The 22418-nt window shown below is 38.2% G+C and overlaps 1 protein-coding gene across 1 annotated transcript in view; it reads right to left on the reverse strand.

Moving 5' to 3' along the window:
* Nucleotides 1–22418, reverse strand: part of NVL (nuclear VCP-like) — an 88863-nt gene that overhangs the window by 61520 nt on the left and 4925 nt on the right. Inside the window, exons 2-11 of the mRNA XM_010852847.1 lie at nt 20637–20710; nt 18082–18134; nt 17900–17999; nt 14446–14500; nt 13615–13887; nt 10597–10729; nt 10300–10376; nt 9606–9740; nt 8074–8175; nt 6104–6221 (exon numbers count right to left, since the gene is read on the reverse strand). Of these exons, the coding sequence (XP_010851149.1) occupies nt 6104–6221; nt 8074–8175; nt 9606–9740; nt 10300–10376; nt 10597–10729; nt 13615–13887; nt 14446–14500; nt 17900–17999; nt 18082–18134; nt 20637–20710 (1120 nt within the window). The remainder of the gene's footprint in view (nt 1–6103; nt 6222–8073; nt 8176–9605; nt 9741–10299; nt 10377–10596; nt 10730–13614; nt 13888–14445; nt 14501–17899; nt 18000–18081; nt 18135–20636; nt 20711–22418) is intronic.

Here is a 22418-nt window from a genome sequence, read left to right on the forward strand (position 1 = left end):
AGCAATACGTGAAAGATGTGAGGAAAATACAAACTTTGTCCTCAAGCAACTCAATCTATTTGAAGCACATTAAGTATACATGCAGGTCAGGAAGCAACAGTTAGAACTGGACATGGAACAACAGACTGGTTCCAAATAGGAAAAGGAGTACGTCAAGGCTGTATATTGTCACCCTGCTTGTTTAACTTCTATGCAGAGTACATCATGAGAAACGCTGGGCTGGAAGAAGCACAAGCTGGAATCAAGACTGCTGGGAGAAACATCAATAACCTCAGATATGCAGATGACACCACCCTTATGGCAGAAAGTGAAGAGGAACTAAAAAGCCTCTTGATGAAAGTGAAAGAGGAGAGTGAAAAAGTGGGCTTAAAGCTCAATGTTCAGAAAACAAAGATCATGGCATCCGGTCCCATCACTTCCTGGGAAATAGATGGGGAAACGGTGGAAACAGTGTCAGACTATTTTTTGAGGCTCCAAAATCACTGCAGATGGTGATTGCAGCAATGAAATTAAAAGACGCTTACACCTTGGAAGGAAAGTTATGACCAACCTAGATAGTATATTCAAAAGCAGAGAGATTACTTTGCCAACCAAGGTCCACTTAGTCAAGGCTATGGTTTTTCTTGAAGAAGGAAATGGCAATCCACTCCAGTACTCTTGCCTGGAAAATCCCACGGATGGAAGAGCCTGATAGGCTACAGTCCATGAGGTCGCAAAGAGTCGGACACGACTAAGTGACTTCACTTCACTTAATGGTTTTTCCAGTGGTCATGGATGGATGTGAGAGTTGGACTATAAAGAAAGCTGAGTGCTGAAGAATTGATGCTTTTGAACTGTGGTGTTGGAGAAGACTCTTGAGAGTCCCTTGGACTGCAAGGAGATCAAACCAGTCCATCCTAAAGGAGATCAGTCCTGGGTGTTCATTGGAAGGACTGATGCTGAAGCTGAAACTCTAATACTTTGTCCACCTCATGTGCAGAGTTGACTCATTGGAAAAGACCCTGATGCTGGGAGGGACTGGGGGCAGAAGAAGGGGATGACAGAGGATGACATGGCTGCATGGCATCACTGACTCGATGGACCTGAGTCTGAGTGAACTCCGGGAGTTGGTGATGGACAGGCAGGCCTGGTGTGCTATGATTCACGGGGTTGCAAAGAGTTGGACACAACTGAGCGACTGAACTGAACTGAAGTATAAACAAAGCACTGCAGTGATACAATGGAAGATATTATGAATTCAGACTGAGGAATCAGGAAGAACTTAGGCAGCAGGTAACATTCCAAAAAGGCTTAAAGGGTGGATAGGCTATTAACAAGGAGACATAGGCTAATGAAATCGTACATGGAAGAAAGAGAATGAGTGAAAGCACAGAGGTACAAACAGCTGTACCATGTTTAGACAGGGAGAGTGGTCCACCATCAGGAAGTCTGGGCAAGACACAGTAGTAAGTATCTCAAACACACTCGTGGCACTGAGACGGGGGAATACAACATAGCCTCCAGTTGCTCTGGCAACTAATCTAGTCACAGATTTTTATTCATGGACAGAATACAGGGCCTAAAGTGTGCCTTCCACAAGCATTATTTCTCACAACTGAACCAGAGTGGACTAGCGGAGAGACTGAGGTTTACACACCAACCACGCCGCCCCCTGCCCCACACACAGGTAATGGCTAACGAAGTCCTCTAACAGTCAAGTCATGGGAAGTTTATAGAACATTCTTTTGCCAACAGAAGCCACGAAATGTTTTTCTGTTAAGACGTGTGTTTTGGAAAGATAACTCTAATAATAATTTTGAATGGAATAAAAAGGAATAAATACAAGAGTTTGCTGTGATTTGAATACAATAATCAGGTAACAGATGAGTGAAGGCAGGCACAAAGGAAATAAAAAAGAAAACCCCAATTCAAGGTCCAAGTTGTAGATGACATCAAAAGCACTACACAAATGATTCAATGTGAAGGAGGAAGAGAAGGAAGAGACAAAGACAACTCAGTCTGGAAGCTGTTACCTTAAATATGGAATACAGAAGGCGGGTCAGACAGCAGGAAGGGCCACAGGCGAAGCCAGTGGACCCACTGAGTATGAGGGGACGTGGGACACTTACCTGCAAGTATCTAGCAGGCAGCGGTGAACATGGGTTGGAAGTTTATCAGAAATGAAGGTTAGAGATGTAACTTCAAAGTTTTCCAAAGATGAGCTGAACGGGAGATAGCTGGAAGTAGGGAGAGGGCAAGAAGAAAAGAAGATCAAGTGTGAAACCGTATGGAATATCTTTCTTTAAAGGATGGGGAAAAGGAGGCAAGTAAGAGAAAGTGTTAGAGAGCTATCAGAGAACAGGAGAAGGACAGTGTGTTACTCAAGTCAAGTGTGCTGACACCTGTAAGGACAAGGTAACAACAGTATCAGATGCTCCCAGACCCACTGCTAACACTCACTGGGTGCTTGCCCTGGGCCAGCACTACTCGGTAGAGTCCCTTCCACCAGTTAACTTTAAGAGGTGGGTTCAGAGGGGTGAGGGCTAAAAGCACGCCCAAAGATGTGGCCAGTGGTAATTGTCAATGACCTTTCTGGGATTAGTTTCAGTGAATGGCAGAGGCAGAGAGACAATTACATGGGTGGGGTTACAAAACAGAACCAAATTAGAAGCATTTAGTTGGCAGTAATTACTCTTTGAATAAAGAAGTAATTACTCTTTGAATAAAGAAAATATGCATAAGGTGTGTCTTTAAGTGAGACAGGAAAGCTCTTTAACACTTTTTGAAAACTGAAAAAAGGGAATCAGCTAAAAAAAAAGAGACTCATATGCTACAAAAGGAGATCCGTGAACAAAGAGACCTATATTTCAAAGGTAACAAGGTGACACCCCGTAATTGAGGTAGCACCATGAGTTACAAACTTGCAGTCACAGCAAGATGTTCTCATAACTGAACCCTTCCTGCACTAATGCTGGCACAGAGCCAAAACTGTTCCCCTGCTAATTCAGGGGTGCTTTCATTCTCAGAGCTAGAAACAATGACCAAGGGTAGCAGTCAGCTTCCTTTTCCTAGTTCATGTTGCTCAGACAATATAGTCTTGGTGATGAGTTCTGAACACAGCAAGGGTTAGTAACAGAATTCAAAAAGAACAATCATGGAAATCTGTTAAATCTTCAGTAATGAAAAAAATCCTTCCCCAGGAAATCAATACTTAGCAACATAAAGGTTGCTTCAAAAGCTTCTAGAAAGATAAAAATCAGACCTCAGCTAGGATTGGCCATCCACTATAAGACAAACTTCATTCCTTTTCTCCCTCTTCTAGAGGACTTGATCTTTTAAACTGAAGTTACATTAGCCAAAAGAATGAATTTCTGAGTATTTAAAAAAATGAAGCTTCAGTTCTTTTTACAGAGTTAATAAAAAAACTAGTTAACACGTTTCTTGGGTAACAGCTCTCATAAATAAAGCATTCGTGAGTAGGTCATTAATTGTATGTGTAAATAAATATCCGGATTCTAGCTGATACTTTGCCAATGACTCAGTTTGCATCTGGCCTTCAGCTGTGTATCAGTTTTCTCATAAACAAATGGTATTTTTAACATCCTTCACATGTCTTAGTAATTAGAATTACATCTGAGTTTCGTTATTAAAATTAGAATATTTTTTAAAGTGGTCTTAATTATCTTGTTACATATTAACTTACTTAAGAGTTTTAACTTACTACAATTTCAGATTTATAAACTCTGAATTAATAATGTTTTTACAAAATTCTCAAACTGTAGGAAGAAAAATGACTACAAGTCACAGGTTATTTGGGGAGAAAGAAACAAGCCCCCCAAAATCAAGTTCCTCTGCAGAATTTATGATTGACACCTCTATCCAACACTTTATTTCCTGTTTTGTCTCACTCTTGTTCCCCCTCAGCACTGAGAAGTATCAAAGAAAAGGCAGGGCTGAAACCAAGCAAGATCCTGCTGGGCTTTCCTGGGTACAAGCCCCTCCATGTCCTCTGCTTCTTGTCTGGTCCTCCCAGAGTTCTAAAAAGTGAACTCAAGCAGCTAATAATTAGAACAAGGGAGTCACAGGAAGGGATATATAGATAACAATCTGTAGGGATCTTTGAGTTGTTCTATAGAAAGTAAGACCCTCTACCCAGTGGAGCACAGTGACTACATGCCGACCACAAGCAGAGAGACCCCAGACTGGCTGATGATTAAGATTCCCGAAACATCACCATGCCACCAACCAATCAGAAAAATGTCCCAAGAGCTGATTTCACGCACCCTGAAACCCTCACCTCTAACGCTGCCTTTAAAAACCCTTGCCTGATAGCATCAGGGATTTGGGTCTTTCAAGCATTCGCTACCTACTCCTCTTGCCTGGTACCGTGCAATAAACACCGTACTTTCTTTCACCACAACCCAGCGTCAGTAAATTGGCTTTGCTGGGCGTCATGCAACTGGATCCAAGTTCAGTTCAGTAACAGGCTGACTATGTAAATTGAATTGTTTACTGTTTTCCCTATTCTGTTTTAAAAAAGGAAACCTTAAAACATACACAGAGACACACCAAAAACCTCAACTAACAGAGCTTTCAGTAATGTTCTAGTAATAAGCAGTCTGCTTAATCCCTATACTTAGTCATTTTTCCACATTTTAATATCTCTGAAATCAGAATGCTTATGCTATCAATGTAATAAGCATTATGTCATATTCTGATTGGTGTTATGTCTTTTTCCTTCTCAGATGTACATAAAATGATGGTGCATCTTATGATAACATATTAGCTTCAATAAACTATGGTATCATTGAGGTCTGACAGAAAACAACAAAATTCCGTAAAGCAATTATCCTTCAATTAAAAAATAAATTTAAAAAGATGGTAATTCAGAACATAGGCCTTAAGACATTCCAAGAAAATTTTACATAAGAATAAAACAGCAGAATAAACAACCTACAACCTACCATCACAAGAAATGCAAATTACATATTATTTCAAATTTTCTTATGTACACAAAACATATGCTATTTTCCAGCAGGTAAGATCTAGTTCCAGAAGTTCTACTTGTGCTGATTTCTTTCTTCCAAATTTGTATCCAAAAACCATTAAACAAAACTGAAAAACAAGCTACAGATAGGAAGGAATTGTACTACATTTAACAAAGGATTTGTTTCTATAATATATTAAAATATAGTATTCACTCAAATTTTTAAAAATTCAATCAATGGGAAAAAGATAAAAAAAGGGATTTTGGAAAGAATATGAAAAGCCAAAAACTATGGCAAGATGATCTACATCAACAGTAATCACGGAAATGCAAATAACAACAAACATGCCACTTTTCATCCCTCAGAGTGTCATAAACTAAAACAATTTAGTGTTGGGAAAAATCTGGAGGAAGGGTGACTCTCGAATAGTACTGGTAAAGACGTAAATGGAAAAGTCTTTTTGGAAAGCAATTTGCCATTTCTTATAACAATTTTAAATGTGTAATCTTTAACCATTACTTCATCTTAGAAAAATTTATGTGTACCAAAAAGGCCCATTTAAGGATATCCCTTACAGTTCACTGTAAAGCAAAAATCAAAACAACTTGAATATCCATCAAATGGAAATATTTAAGTACAATATAATGAATTTATTCTAAAGGATACCAAGCAGCAATTAAAAAGAGGTAGATATAAATGGATTAAAATGGCAACATTTGGGCAGAAGGTAGGAGGGAGGGGACATATGTACACCTATGGTTAATTCATGATGATGTATGACAGAAATCAAACCAATGTGGTAAACCAATCATCAATTAAAAATGAAATTTTTTTTTTAAATGGCAACATTTCCAAGATATTATTAAGATACAAAGAGTATAGAATAGTGTGTGTGGTGCACAGTATTGGAAAAAGCAACACAAGATTTTAGTGTATTTATATATGTGTGTAAATGTGTTAAAAATAAATAATTAGACATACTCCAAAAATTAATGATATAATTTTTTATGAAAAGAAAAAGATTTCTGCTTTGTACTCTAAGTTTTATGCTACTTAAATATTTCATATCTTCACATCTTACAATATTTTAAAAAAAAAAACATTATCTTAAAGTGAATTCACTGTTTCAAACTCACCGTCCATGCAGGTTAGGAGCTGGGCTACAATTCTTCGCTCCATATCTTTTGAAGCAATTTCTCTTTTGGGGGTAATAGCATCAATTTCATCAATAAAGAGGATACATGGTGCACTTGACTAGAAATAAGAAAAAAAATCATAAATGTAAATGTATTCCCTATACTGGTGTGGTTAAGTATATATGTATTTTTCAATCTTAAAGTTCAGAGACCATTCACCAAAAGAACTACCCTAAAGAAAGCAGTTTACACATGTCTTATTGTACTGACTTTCACCAGGAAATGGGGAGACTGGAAAAGAGGGGTACTAGACCATATGTTTATTAAGTACCGGCTGTTATGCATTGTACCAGCATAGCACTGGTTCAGAGCTAGATAAGCACAGAACTAATAACTAATTTTTCCCTTTGTCACTTTTATCCTCATTCATCATTGTCTTCACCATAAACACAAATGTGGTTACCTGTCTTTCTGTTGTACGCCAGTTAACAAACAAATCAAGCTCATTTTGGAAAACAGGTAACGCCTTAAAGAATGTAGCTGTGCTCTGCAGAGTATCCTTCCCACCCTCCACTGCACCTTCTGTACATGCCCACAGCTTTTCTAATGCCAGTCTATGTTTGGCTCACAGGAAACATCCTGACCAGGCCCACCTGTGAATGACTACAGGAAGAAAGAAATGAACACATTCCCTCTGGAGTCTGACTGGAACAAGGACTTTAGCCCTTCTCCTTTTTGGAATTAAAAAAACCTATATTCTAACCCAGGGAGGATGGTTTGGGGGACACTAGTCTATTTTCCGGAGAAGGCAATGGCACCTCACTCCAGTACTCTTGCCTGGAAAATCCCATGGACGGAGGAGCCTGGTGGGGTGTAGTCCATGGGGTCGCTAAAGAGTCAGACACGACTGAGTGACTTCACTTTCACTTTTCACTTTCATGCATTGGAGAAGGAAATGGCAACCCACTCCAGTGTTCTTGTCTGGAGAATCCCAGGAACGGGGAGCCTGGTAGGCTGCTGTCTATGGGGTCGCACAGAGTCGGACCGACTGAAGCGACTTAGCAGCAGCAGCAGCAGCAGCCCCAACTACTTGTTAATTTATTGACCTGCCACAGCAAGCAATACAGAGCTTGGACTAGGTAACAAATTTTGCTACTTTCTTACTATTTAAAAAAACATTTTCAAGTACTGGTAAAATATACTTTATCTTCTCAGCTTTGCATTTCAGACACACTGGCCATATTCACCAGTCCCAATGTATTTGGGACGCATATGATGACAATGTAAAATTAAACTTATCAGTATTTTTAACTTCTTAACCACAGTGATGACTAGTGACTGGTCAAAGGAGCATGATGTCATAGCCAGTATTTACATGGCTTTTGCTATGTGTTAGACACTACATTAAAAATTTACATAAACCCTTTAATACAATCAACAACCCCATGAGATTTGATCAGTATTATTTGCTAGTAAGGAAACTCAGGGTTAAGAGTGGTTAAATCTCTTGCCCAAGATTACACAATTAGTATGCAGTGGCCTAAGGACTTGAACCTCTGTTTCTAACTTGAAAGTACATTTAACCATAACACTATACTGAAAATAAAACTTCAATGGAATACAAATGTCATCTTCCTCAGAAGTTCTTAAGCAGCCAAATTTTAATGAGTTATAATCAGAATAAAAAAAAAATATCACAAGGATAATCTATTTTTAGCATATCGCTATCAGGTATGACAGTCAGAACTTCTCACCAATTATGTTATTTTCAGATTAAACAGATTATTTTACCCAACAATCTATCAATTCATCTACTTTAAACATTTAGCCATTATGAGGAACAAATTACTACGTTTAGAAAAGAATAGCCAGTGAACATGTTAACAGATACCAACCTTAAAGAAAACAAGAACTTCCATATAGCCTTATACAATCTGACAACCTGACATTATAGTCATTAGCTGACTCACCACAGCTTGTTCAAATAGTTCTCTTAGCTTCTGTTCGGATTCTCCAGACACTCCAGATACAACCTCTGTAGCAGCTACTTTGAGAATTGGAAGATCAAGTTCCTATGCATAAATATATTAAAAAATGACTAAATTTTCAAAGTTTCACTTACCTACTTTTTCTTTACTCAGTCCCTCTCTCAAAATTACATTTTTTAAATGACCAATTTTCTGAGGAACGTCGTATCTTTTTGTACTGTTCCAATGAAAAACATTACTTAAAAATCTGAAATTTTATCCAAACACATTGACTGGATACTTTCGACTTATTTTTACTTTACAGATATCATAAAACTGTTATTATCTCTTCTGAATAAAGGATCTTGAATCTTAAGAAATATATTTGCCTTACTTAGAGCTGAGCCAAAACAAATCTGTTATTTATCTGCTGGATATGAAACAGCAGGGAGTTGTGACACAGTCATTTCCCACACACCCTACTGGCATTTCTCCACCAAAGAAACCCAGAGAAATAGCCAGTAACAAGTCAGAGGAGGCAGATTCTTAAAGGAAGAGAAACTACCACTGTCCCACCAATATAACTGGCAACAACCCATCCTAAACCCTACTATTCTTCTGACTATCTTTAAATTTCACTTCCTCAATGATATTCTCTTTAACCCTAATTCTTAACGTGGGTAAAGGCAGCATACCAACAACACACCACACGGCATTCTGCACTGCTTCTGTCTCCCACTCAGTGTAATCGTAACCATGAAGCAACATTTATTTGTGTAAAAGACAGTTTAACACGTCTCGTGTATTAGATCAAAAAACCCCTTTTGGATAAAAACTGAGTTTCTTGTACTTATCACTATATCTCAATGTCTGGCACGCAATAGTCACACAAAAGATTTATTTAACAAATGAATAAATGAGGCAAATCTATCAATTTCTTCTAGAAAAACAATTTTCTTTCAAAGCACACTATCTATTAACGACTGACAGTGTGCTCCTCTTCAAACTAAACTTACTTGGACATTTTGCATTTTACAGTTTCCAAGAAACCTGATGGGGCTAAAATGAAAATTGCTAACTTTTTATTTTGCCAACTGAGTATCTATTATCATCATTTAAGAAAGGACATTTTTACACTAAAAAGGATAAAAACATGACTCTGGATGCAAATTCTGAATAAATTTGGTTCTACGTAAAATATGATCCTCCAGTTTAATTTTATTGCTCTTGAAAACCACTAGCTTAAATGGAAAGAACAGTGACTAAAAACAAGAACTAAAACAATGGGTAAGAACTAAAACTAAAACAAGAACTATGGGTTAAAAAAATGGGTTGTTTATAAGTATATTATTTGGCTTCCCACCCGACCCTTGCCATATAATTGGATACATTAAAAAAAAAAAAAAATCTCACAAAGAGCAGCATGGAAAGAATGAAGGGATCAGTCCTCCTGAAAAAACGCCAAGTCTGGCTCAAGTTGACCAATGAGAAAAAATAAAAACAAATAACAACAAAAGAACAAAAGCAAACCTCACCCCAGCAATCGCGTGTGCAAGTAATGTCTTCCCACAGCCTGGTGGTCCATGAAGAAGAACTCCACGTGGGGGTATGACGCCCAGGTGGTGGTACACCTCTGGGTGACGCATGTGTATGAGCATCTTGCAGACCTCCTGTAGGAATAAACAGAACCATGTCCTTCACAGCCCCAAAGGGAATGAACCAATGTGGAATGAAAGGACCTGTTCTTTGGAGCAGCAACATGCAGTAGACAGGTTTTAGACTTACACCTGAGTTTGAATCCTGTTCTGGTAACTGTCATGAGGCATTAGCAATAACCCCTCTGTGAGCTTCCATCTCCAAAGGGTAATAATACCTACCTTGCAGAAAGAATGAATAGTAACTAGCATAGTAACTGAAACAGAGTAAACACAAAAAAACACTAACCATTACAACTGTTAAAGTGCTACTCCTGATAAAGCAAGTATCTTATGCACACTGTAGCTAAAATGGTGAAAAAACCGAAGATATGTTTCTTGTATCCCTCATGACCCTGAAGGGGACAAGTCAGGCTTGCCCTTCTCACTTTCCTGGCCTCCTTTTCTAGACTCAGTTCCTATTAGATACAAAGAGGAAGGCGTTATTTGAATACCTTATTGAATACCTTATTTGAAGGCCTTATTTGATTGGCAATATACCCATTTGAGGTAGAAATTCTGAATCTGAACTAACTTTTAATGTTGTATCATTGCCACCGACGTCTTCGAACTTCACACTGGAGATCTGTAATTCTAGCCCCTTGGCTTTAGCTGGTAAACAAAAAAGGAGGAGGTGAAAAGATTAGTGATTCAGTAGCGACTCAGAACTATACTGAATAATCTTTACATAAACAAAGGTCCATTAGACACTGAAATATTTTCTAGTAAATGTCTCCACACGTAGGAGGTTCCCCAGGCCAAAGAGCTTGGAATCACAATGTCTCGCTCAAAGCAAACACAGCCGCCGCCACCCACAAGACTTCCATCTCACCTTTCTTCTGCAGGACAGCTTCTATTTCCCCATCTACTTCCTGAAGATCTTCTTTCTTCTTTTTGCCTCCTTTGCTGTTTAGCTTGCCTTTTCTTTTTTTGTTACTCTCCAGAAGAGAAGAATCTTTTGAATTCTGCGGAAAAAAAATTAAACGTGTCATGCTTGGAACTAGGCCATTTAAAAGGGGGGGGGGCATTACTAAAAAATAAATAAATAAAAATACATTTCAACCCTGGTACTTTCACCCATTAGCTATTCCCAACATTTTAGCTTAAGGGTGACCTCTGCTGGGGATGTCCTTTTCCACAACCTTAATGCTCAGTTTACTTCCTAAAACCTGAAAAACCTTTCCAGCATCTTCTAGATAGAATTAATCTCTTCTTCACACTCTCAGAACACTGAATTTGCAACTGTGGCAGAGCCTATACAATCTGCTTGTAAATGAGTGGCTCACCTGTCTATGTTATTTCTTCCTCACTGAGTTGTGTGCTTCTGGAGTTCAGATAACAGCATTCATCTTTTATTCCTCACTGAGCCTTTTACGTAGTTGGTACTCACCTGATGTCTAATCAATCACTAAATTAAATATGACTAGAAAGCTGCTCTGACAGCCATATAATTTAACATAAAAGTCGAGCTTTGTCCTTGACCTTGCCAACAATAATAATGTTCTTTAAAGACAAAGTAAATAGATTTGGAAAAGGCCTATTAATAATTCAAAAGCAGAGGGGAGAGGCTTCGCCAAATCAAAGAGCTTGGTGCTTGAAAACCACTTAGAATGGCATCACCCGAGAGAAACATAATACCACCCACACATGAGATTTTAAATATTCTAGTTGTCATTGTTTAGTTGCTAAGTCATGTCTGACTCTTTTATGACCCTGTGGGCTATAGCCCACCAGGCTCCTCTGTCCATGGGATTTCCTAGGCAAGAATACTGGAGTGTGTTGTCATTTCCTACTCCAGGGGATCTTCCCGACCAAGGGACTGAACACATGTCCCCTGAACTGGAAGACATATTCTTAACCACTGCACCACCAGGGAAGCCCAAATATTCTAGCAGCCACATTAAAAAATGTAAAAAGAAAATAAAACAGGTGGAGTAAATTTTAATAATCTATTTTATTTAACCAAATATATTCAAAACAGTATCAACATATAGTCAGTTTAAGAATTATTAATAAAATGTTTTACATTGTTTTTACAATAAGCTGTCAAAGTCCAGTGGATACTTTATATCTACTGCACATCTTAATTCAGACAAAAAATTTTCACGAGAAATACTTGATGTGTTTATATTTTATAAAATCTACAGCTGAAAAAGTATATTCACATACCCAAGTTATTTAAAATATATGCAGAAGTTTCCTAATAACTAAACTGACTGATAGTTTTTACATTTAAATTAAAAATTCAATTCCTCATTAGCACTAGCTCCATTTCAACAGCTCAACAGACACAGGCAGCTAACATTTCCCATACCAGACAGCGAGACCCAGAGCCCAAGCAGCCACTCTACTGGGAGACAGATTACCTGAAACCCCCTCTCTGCCAGGCATTAAAAGAATCAAGTAAGAATGATGTCCGATGTGCTCACTCTGTAACAGTCCATCAAGCTTTACTTTTTTTATATATGGTACATTCCAATTTAAAAAGATTAAAAAAAGGGACTTCCGTGGTCATTCAGTGGCTGAGACTCCTTGCTCCCAACAAAGGAGGCTTGGGTTTGATCCCTGATCAGAAAACTAGATCCCACATGCCACAACTAAGAATTTGCATGCTGCAACTAAGACCCAGAGCAGCTAAATAAATATTTTTTTAATTAATTAAAAGAAAATTATTTTAAGTATCTATTTATTTTATCCATTTTCATAGTATATCTATTTATGTTGGATCCCTCAAAGTATCATCCTAAACTGAAAATAAACCACACAGATATTTTAGCAGCTACCCTCCCTTCTGTCTACAATCATCAATTTTCTGTGATGCACACCAGAGGTAGTTACTCCTTAACTTTCACTAATAAAAACAACTCGGGAAGTTTATCAGGCGCTAATTCACAAACTAACAACTTCACGCTAGACATATTTTAGCCAGGGACACATTATTAAACAAAGCCCCTCCTCTCTTGGAGTTGCCATTCTTATACAACAACCCAAAAACAATTATACAAACAGTCATTTTAAATACTTAAAATATAGTGATTTTTTTAATTACTTGAAAAAAGTAGGGTTAGGAAACAGAATATCCAACGATGCGCTATTTTACATGTCTGGGAAGGCCTCCGGGAAGATCACAAGTGAAACAAGATGTGAAGAAATGATGGTGGGACTTCCCTGGTGGTCCAGTAGTGAAGACTCCGAACTCCCAACAAAGGGGCACAGTTTGATTGATCCCTGGTGGGGGAACTAAGATCCCACATGCTGCACGGTGCAGCCAAGAATAAGAATCAATATAAAAATTAAAAGAAGAAATGAGAGAGTAAGCCACAGGAATCTCGGGAAAGATGTTCCAAACAGAAAGTACAAGTGTGACTGTCCCAAATGAGAGAAGGGTCAGCATATTCAGAAACAGCAAGAAGCCCAGTTGTGGCTGAGGCCAAACTTAGGAGGTGGGAGAGGAGGGGAGCAGGAGATAAGATTAAACAGACAGCATGGAGCCAAGTCAGGCAGGGCTGCCAACTGCAAGATCTCTGACTGAAGACTGAATGAAGCCACTGGAGGGTTTTTAATAAAAGGACAATCATCAGACTTAACTCGTAAAAAAATGATCTCTGTGTGTAGAATAAACTAGGGGATCAAACACAGAAGCAATTGAAGGTTATTTCAAAAGTTAAGGGAAGAAAGAGTAGAAGCTTGGACCAACATGAAAATGATGACCATAGTGGGAAGTGAGCAAATTCTATCTCAAGTTTGTAAGCCTTTTATAAAACACAAGAATCTACATGGTGTTACATTCAATGAAAAGGGTGTAATGTATTCCAACTACAAGAGGCTAAAATGCCAGCATAAAAAATACCTCTGTCTCAGAGATCGGCTTCTTATCATTACACTTCTCATCTGATAGATCCGAGAAAAAACTGTCCTTCTTTCTACCCGGGGTTTTGTCAATAAACCATCCTCCTTCAGAACCTCCAGCAGGGGCCTTTGAAGGAATGGAGCCTGTTCTGGAAGTTATCCGTGGTGGAGAAGTAATGGATTCTTTTTGTTCCATCTCAGGAGTACTTGAAACAGAATCCGGATTTCCTTTCCGATACAAGGACAGCAGCGAACTGTTCATATGATTTGCTGACTGGTGGAAACATGATTTTAGCATAAATTACTCAATAGGCACTCATGAAAATTTGATTACATGTATTAAGTTTTCTATATTTTCTTCTCAATACCTTTTCCCAAAACAATTACAGTCAGAAAATACATGTGCTCACAATACAATACTTCACAAACATTTACTATTCAAAAAGATGTACCCCCTCCATTCCAGGTTAATGTACAAATTTATACTTGGCAAATAAAACCAAATAAGAAAGGTTGTTTCTAAAACATCGAAGTATGAAAATGAGCTGGTAGGCAATTATTATCCTATCAATTCAACTAGATCAAATATAACGATATCATCATGACTTTTCTGGCCATTCTCTTCCCTTCTTTTTCCCTGTGTAACAGGCTATACACACAAATACTGGAAGGATGGCCAATCCATGAGTTCAATGCTCCACACAGAAATATTCAATTATTTACTAATGAAGATGTTCAAAGTCTCTAACTCTATTCCTTACTGGTCTTTTCTGAGGAGGATTCAAAATGATTTTCTAAAAATCAAAGTTGGTTCATTAAATATCTGGCTTACCTGTGGGTCTGGGTAATCTTCCATACTTGAATCGTCAGAATAGCTTTCAGTATACCTCAGTAAAAAGAAGAAAAGAAATGTAAATGATTTTCTCCCACATCCTAAAAAAAAATACTACTCAAAACAAGAAAATAAACTGAGGCAAAATACTATGGTGGTAAAGAATCCAGGCTTTGGAATCAGAGAAGTGTGGATTCAAAATACAGCTTAAAAAAAAAAATTCATCTTCACCAGATACTAGCTTTGTAACCTGAGCCTCAGCTTCCTTATCTATAAAATGGAGATTATAAATGATGTCTATCTCACTGGCTTATCGGATTTCCAGATGGCACAGTGGTAAAGAATCTGCCTGCCAATGCAGGACGTACAAGAGACACGGGTTTGACTCCTGGCTTAGGAAGATCCCCTGGAGGAGGGCATGGCAACCCATTCCAGTATTCTTGCCTGGGAAATCCCATGGACAGAGGAGCCTGGCGGGCTACAGTCCACGGGGTTGCAAAGAGTCAGACATGACTGAGCACGCACACACTGGCTTATCAGAGGATTAAATAAAAGCTTTAAAAAAATTGTTTTGCCCTACAATTCATGCTCTACAAAATTATCAAGAGTTAAATGAAATACCACAGATACAAGAAAAAAGTATAGGTAATTATTCTACATACTCTTGTGACAGAGGTCTAAGTGTATTAGCATAAATCATAAAAGAACAGATTGAAAGATATGACTAGGTAAAGATGTATAATTTTTCAATTAAAAGTCACTATAAACAAAAATAAAATGCAAATGGCAAACTGTGACAAGCATTTGTAACACATATAAAAAGAGATATTATTTTACACAAAGAGCTCTGACAATAAGGAAAGTCCAAATAGATCTCAAATGAAAAACAAAATCCATAAATAAGCAATTCACAAAGGAAACACAAAATTAGTTATCAAAATATTACGAGTGAAAATAACACAATCAACTTTTTGCCTATAAAACTGGCAAAGATTAAATAACAAATATAACTAGAACTGCAAGCATGTTGAGAAATGCACTCTTTATACAAAACTGTTGGGAATATAAACCAAAGGCAACTTTTTTGGATGGCAACTGCATATGTACCAGAAATTTCAAAAATATAAATCTTTTTGATCCTAGAAATACTGCTTCAGGACTTCAACATAAAAAAGAAATCTGTACAAAGATATATATACTAAAGGATTATTTATTACATATACAATAGTGCAAAAATGGTAACAATTATAAGCCCACAAATGTGAAACTAATTATAAGAACTATGGTAAAGCCAAATAAAAAAAGAGCAGCTATAAAGAACAAAAAGGGGTTATCATCCATAGATCCTACAGTTATTAAAAGGAAAACAAAAGAGTATCTGGAAAAGTTTTATGTCAATAAATGCCACAAATTTTCAATGCCAAAATGCCAAAATAGGTGAAATGAACAAATTTTTTTAAAAGTACAATTTACCAATGCTGATGTAAGGGAAAAAAAGGGGGACGAGACCTATGTCTACCAAAATTAAATGTTATCAAACTCCTATCCACAAAAAAGACTCCAGGCCCAGATGAATCCTGGATGAATTCTACGAAATTTTCCAGAACAAAATAACAGTAACATTATACAAACATAAACTAGAGACCAAAAAACCCACATGCTTTCCAACTAATATTATAAGACCACTATAACAAAAGTCTGAAGAGGTTAGATAAGTATTCTGCTAGAACTCATACCAAAACCTGACAAAGAGGAAAAAAAGAAAGAAAAAATTCAGATCAATGTGAAAACAGATGTAAACATCTACAGAAAAAGATTAGCAAATAGAGTTTTAAAATATATTACAAAGATAATGTTTTAGGACCAAGTAGGGTTTGTGGCAGGAATGCAAGATTGGTTTACCACTCAAAAATCAATAAAATTCACCAGATTCATAGAATAAAGGGAAAAAGCCAATAATAAAACCCTTAAATATCCACATAAAAAGCATATGACGAATGTTATACCTATTCACGATGAAAACTTTCAGCAAACTAGGAATATTAGGAAGCTTTCTCAATCTGATAAAGAACACCTTTTAAAAAAACCTACAGCTAACATACATTTTGTTACTTAGTCACAAAGTCATGTTCAACTCTTTGCGACTCCGTGGACAGTAGCCCACCAGGCTCCTCTGTCCTTGGGATTCCCCAGGCAACAATACTGGAGTGGGTTGCCATTTCCTTTACAGGCTATCTAAAGTTAAAGCCTGATCATACCAAATGTTGGTAATATGTAGAACTCTCACATGGTAACAGAGGAACTCTCACATACTGCTGATGCAAAGGTAAAATGATACAAACATTCTGAAAAAGAGTCTGGCAGTCTCTTATAAAGTTAAATATGCAGTTACCATATGACTCAGCTATTCCGGTTCCAGTATTAAGAAATGAAAACACTCTCCACAAAAATGCCAGTACATAAGTGATCATAGTAGCTTTATTTGTAAAAACCAAAAAACGAAAACAATCCAAAACTAATATGTAAGCAGATTAAAAAAAACAGTGGTATATACATACATACATACATACATACATACAGGGCAATAAAAAGCAATGGAATTTTGATACACACAACACTGATAAATCTCAAACTTATTATCCTGAATGAAAGAATCTAAATTTTTAAAGTATTAATGCATACTCTGCAATTCCATATATACAAAATTCTAGAAAATATAAATATATAGTGACAGAAAGTAAATCAAAGGCTACCTCAGAATAGGAATGGAAGGAAAAATAAACTGCAAATGGGTGCAGGAAAATTTGTGAAGTTGATGGATATGCTTAGTATCTTGCTTAGGGTAATGGTTTAATGAGTATATAGATACGTCAAAAATCAATACACTGTACATTTTAAAAAATGTACCACTAATTGTACGTCAATTATACTGCAACACAGTCATAAAAGTGTCAACAATATTACTTCTTAAACAAAAAATTAATTGACACCTTTTTACATACCTGGCATTGTATTAGGACAGAGAAAAACAAAGCTAACGAGAAAGTTCTGTAAGTAACACAAATAATCTCATATACCAGATGACAGAAACACTATACTAAATTACCTTTGAGTTAAGGAAAAGCTGAGAAAGGAGTCCAAAAAGGCTTGAAAGGCAAGAAAATAACCTTTTGAAGGCTGACTCTTGAAGGCTGAGTGAAAGTTCATGAAGGGGAAATGAACACTCCAGCTACAGAAAACCACCCACACAAAGGCACAAAGAAAGAATCTAACCTCTCTGAGAAACAGCAAGTATTCCGCATGTCTGAAATAAGTCTGGAGAGGTTAGGTAAGTATTCTGCAGGAACTTATCGGCAATGAAGAGCCAAGTTATCCTGTTTGGAAGTTTTACAAGTAGGAATGTAACATGATCAGGTTAATGTTTTAGAAAAACCCTCCACTCCATAATCCTTACTCATTATCCTCTTCACCGTGTCTTGCTCTTTTGGCCAGATGTTCATCTTCTAATTCTGCTAGATCCTTATGTTCTTTCTCACTACTAATTATGCTAAAAACTGAAACAAAAAGAAAAATGCCATGAGCTGAAACAGTTCTATGACTTCATTAATAATTCGGCTCTAACACTAAAAGACTTACCTTTTTCCACCTGAATTCTAAAGGCATTTCTTTTCCTTCGACCATAGTCTATACTGAAAAACATAACAAGAAGTTTAGTACCAGGGTCTCCACCAATATTTTCCCATTAAGCTCAATCTAAATTGAGAACTTAACCTTACATGTATATATAATTATGTCACTATACTTACATTAACCATAAGCCTATTTTCAAACAAATTCTATGTTTATATTTTTACTACTCTAATTTTCCTTGACTAGAAATAGGGTTATAGCCGCAGCAAAGTTGCCACCTTGTACTGAAGACGACAGAGGAGGGATGAAATGAAGGCAGGCTACTGGATTTCTTGGATCCCACAAGACAAGCCAAAAGAACAATGCAGCTGTGAACATGTGTTACCTTTCAAAAAAAGGAAAGGCGGCTCCAAGGGAAGCTCCAAGTTGGCAGGGCTGCCACTCACACCATGCACCCAGGGCGCACAGGCCCAGACAGAGGCACTGTCTCTCGCTTGGTCCCAAAGAGCAGGGCAGTCATTATATTGAGTCCAGAGGACAGAGCACTGAGCCAAAAACAATTACTCTTAAAGTCTAGTGAATCTGCCTTGCCAGGTTTTGGACTTGCTTAAGACCAGGACACCTTTCCTCTTCCCAATTTCTCCTTTTGGAATGAGAATGTTTATCCTATGCCTATCCCATCATATTTAGGAAACAGGTTAAGTTGTTGTCTGACTTCACAAGTTCACAGCCGGACAGGAATTCAACCTCAGGAGAACCATACCTCTGGTCACACTCATGCATGCATGTTAGTCACTCAGTCATGTCCAACTCTTTGTGACCCCATGGACTGTAACCCACCAGGTTCCTCTGTCCATGGAATTCTCCAGGCAAGAATACTGGAGTGAGTTGCCATCTCCTTCTCCAAGTCACACTTGTACTTGAGTTAAATGATATTCAGATGAGATTTTGGATTCAGAGTTGATGCTGAAATTGGTTAAGAACTTCTGGGGTGGCTGGGATGGACAGAGTATATTTGCAAACAATGAAGGCATGAATTTGGGGGGCAAAAGGGCAGTGTTAGGAGCTTAACTGTGTCCCTCTAAAATTCATAATGTTTAAGTCCTAATCCTCAGTATCTCAGGATATACCTGTTTTTCGAGATATGGCTTTAAAGAGGCAACTAAAGGGAGGGAGGGAGGAGAGGCGTTCAGGATGGGAGGGATACATGCATACCTGTGGTGGATTCATGCTGATGTATGGCAAAAAACCATCACAATATTGTAAACTAATTATCCTCCAATTAAAACTAATTTAAATAAATAGACACATTAAAAAAAAAAAGATGTAACTAAAGGGACTTCCCTGGAGGTCCAGTGGTTAAGACCCTGCACTGCCAATGCCGGGGGCAAAGGTTCGATCCCTGGTCAGGGAATAAGATGCCACATGGCACGCAGTATTGGCCAAAATATAAAAAGAGGTAACTAAGGTAAAATGAAGTCATATGGGTGGGCCCTAATCCAATATGACCAGTGTCTTCTTAAGAATAAGAGATCAGGATACAGATGCACACAGAAGGAAGAGCAAGTAGAGACACAGGGAGAAGGTAGCCATCTGCAAGTCAGGAAGAAACCTCAAAAAGAAAGCAATCCTGACAACTCCTAGATCGTGAAGCTGTAGCCTCCACATTAAGGAATACAATTTCTGTTGTTTAAGCCACCTAGTCTATGATGCTTTTTGATGGCAGCCTTAGCAAATTAATATACAGACAAAGGGAGAGAAAAAAACAGAGACATCAATACACAAAGCAGGGATAATTAATGAGGAAAGATATCAGAAGACCTGGAACCGAGGCACAAAAGAAGGATTTAATTTGTAGTGCAAAGACTGCAGGAATGACACATTTTTAGATAGTCAGGAAGCTGAAGGAGATCATGCCTGATGGTTTTCATTTTTTAGTGAAGAGAATACTACTACTGACGAGTGAGTAAGATGCTGAAATCTAAGAAGTAGCCATTTTCATTAATAACAAGGGCAGCTCCTTCCATATAACTGGTGCTTGATAAATGCTTATATAAATGAACTGAGTTCTAAACCTGTGGATTGGTGAACTAAAGCTGGCAGCTATAAATATCAACTGGAAATGCAGCTATAAATACCAACTGGAAATTTAGGTAGGATGGAGATTTAAAAAATGGTTGGAAAGGGACTTCCATGGTGGCGCAGTGGTAAAGAATCCCCTGCCAATGCAGGTGACATGGGTTTGAACCCTGGCCCAGGAAGATCCCACACGCTGCAGGACAACTAAGCCCATGCGCCTCAACTGCTGAGCCTGTGCTCTAGAGCCCAGGAGCCACAAATACTGAGCCCAAATGCTCTAGAGCATATGCTCTGCAACAAGAGGAGCCTCCACAACGAGAAGCCCAAGTACCATAACTGGAGAGTAGTTCCTGATGGCCACTAGAGGAAAGCCCTCGCAGCACGAAGACCCAGCACAGTCACACAAATAAATAAACAAATAAATCTGTTTTTAAAGAAAGGTAGGAAAGAAAAGCAAAAATTTGGAGACTACATTTCTTTACCTGTACATTCTTTGTAAATCACATGCTAAGATTCCAGTGTCCACATATTTGCCGCATCTGTTACTGGTGAGGTACTGAAACAGAAAACATGACAAATACAGCACAGTAGTTCACACTCAGTGACTGTAATCAACGACTAAGCAACTGAGCTATTCGAACATGTTATACTTTAATGCAAACTCATTAATAAAGCATGCTAGAAACATAAACAAAAATCACCAGACAATTGCCAAGTCAGAATAAAAGAATTTAATTAACATTATTAATCACTATGAAATGCAATAACAATAACCAGAATGGCTATAAGGCAGTAGGTGAGAGCTTATTATATCCCAGATTCCCAGACATACCACAACAAAGCACTGAACTCATAAGAGCACTAAGGGATATTTTAAATTTGAAGGAACACAGTATTTGATCTGTCCATCTGCAGGAACTACATATGACCCTCAAACAACATGGGTTTGAACTGCACTAGTCCACTTACAGCAGATTTTTTCGATAAATACATTTTACAGTACTACATGATCCAGGGCTGGTTGAATATGCCAATATAGAACCACAAATATAAAAAGCCAACTGTAGCTATACACAGATTTTCAAATGAATGGGGCTGGGGGGAGAAGGGGATGTTGGCATCCCAACCCTCATATTGTTCAAGGGTCAATTGTACTAGCCTGAGACAATTCATGGTTTCAATATTAAAGCACCTTCTGATGATGTCACATCTTTGCAAAACTGGGTTTCCAGCGTTTCTTGTAATAAAAATCAAGGTGGAACAGGAAATGAATAGCAGTGTCAATCTGATCTCAAAGTATGAGAAGTTGTGCAGTGCCCAAAAGGCATACAAATTTCACCAGTAAATAACTGTGGTTATTTAAGAATGAAATATTGGGTCAGCCAAAGTAAAAAACCTGAATGGACTTTTTGGCCAACCCAATACAAACATACTGGGGCCTGGGCTTCCCCGGTGGTTCAGCTGGTAAAAGAATTCACCTGCAATGTGGGAGACCTGGGTTTGATCCCTGGGTTGAGAAGACCCCCTGGAGATGGAAAAGGCTACCCACTCCAGTATTCTGGCCTGGAGAATTTCATGGACTGTATAGTCCACAGGGTCATAAAGAGTCAGACACGACTGAGTGACTTTCACTGACTGACTTTGGGACCTAGAAACAAGAGCCTGGTAAAGCTGCCTGGTAAAGCTGTTCTAGGGGCCTTTTACACATTCTCTTTTAGTGCTCACAATGCTATGAGGTAGATGTTACTCTCCCCCTATTTTATTTATTTTTTAAAAATTATTTATTTATTGGCTGTGCTAGGTCTTCGTTGCTGCACAGGCTTCTCACTGCAGTGGCTTCTCTTGCTGCAGAACAGGGGCTATAGGACGCAAAATCTTCAGTATGCGCAGCTCCAGGCTCTAGAGCACAGCCTCAGTAGTTGTGGTACGTGGGCTTAGTTATTCTGGGGCATGTAGGCTCTTCCAGGATCAGGGATGGAACCATGTCTCCTGTATTGGCAGGCAGATTCTTTACCAGTGAGTAACAAGGGAAGCACTCTACTCTGATTTGAAGCTTTAAAAGCTTACTTACTTGCTTCAGAACAGATCAGATCAGATCATTCGCTCAGTCGTGTCCGACTCTTTGCAACCCCATGAATCACAGCACGCCAGGCCTCCCTGTCCATCACCAACTCCCGGAGTTCACTCAGACTCACGTCCATTGAGTCAGTGATGCCATCCAGCCATCTCATCCTCTGTCGTCCCCTTCTCCTCCTGCCCCCAAT

This window comes from Bison bison, unplaced genomic scaffold, assembly GCF_000754665.1.
Source record: "Bison bison bison isolate TAMUID 2011002044 unplaced genomic scaffold, Bison_UMD1.0 scf7180017864317, whole genome shotgun sequence".
Lineage (NCBI taxonomy): Eukaryota > Metazoa > Chordata > Mammalia > Artiodactyla > Bovidae > Bison > Bison bison.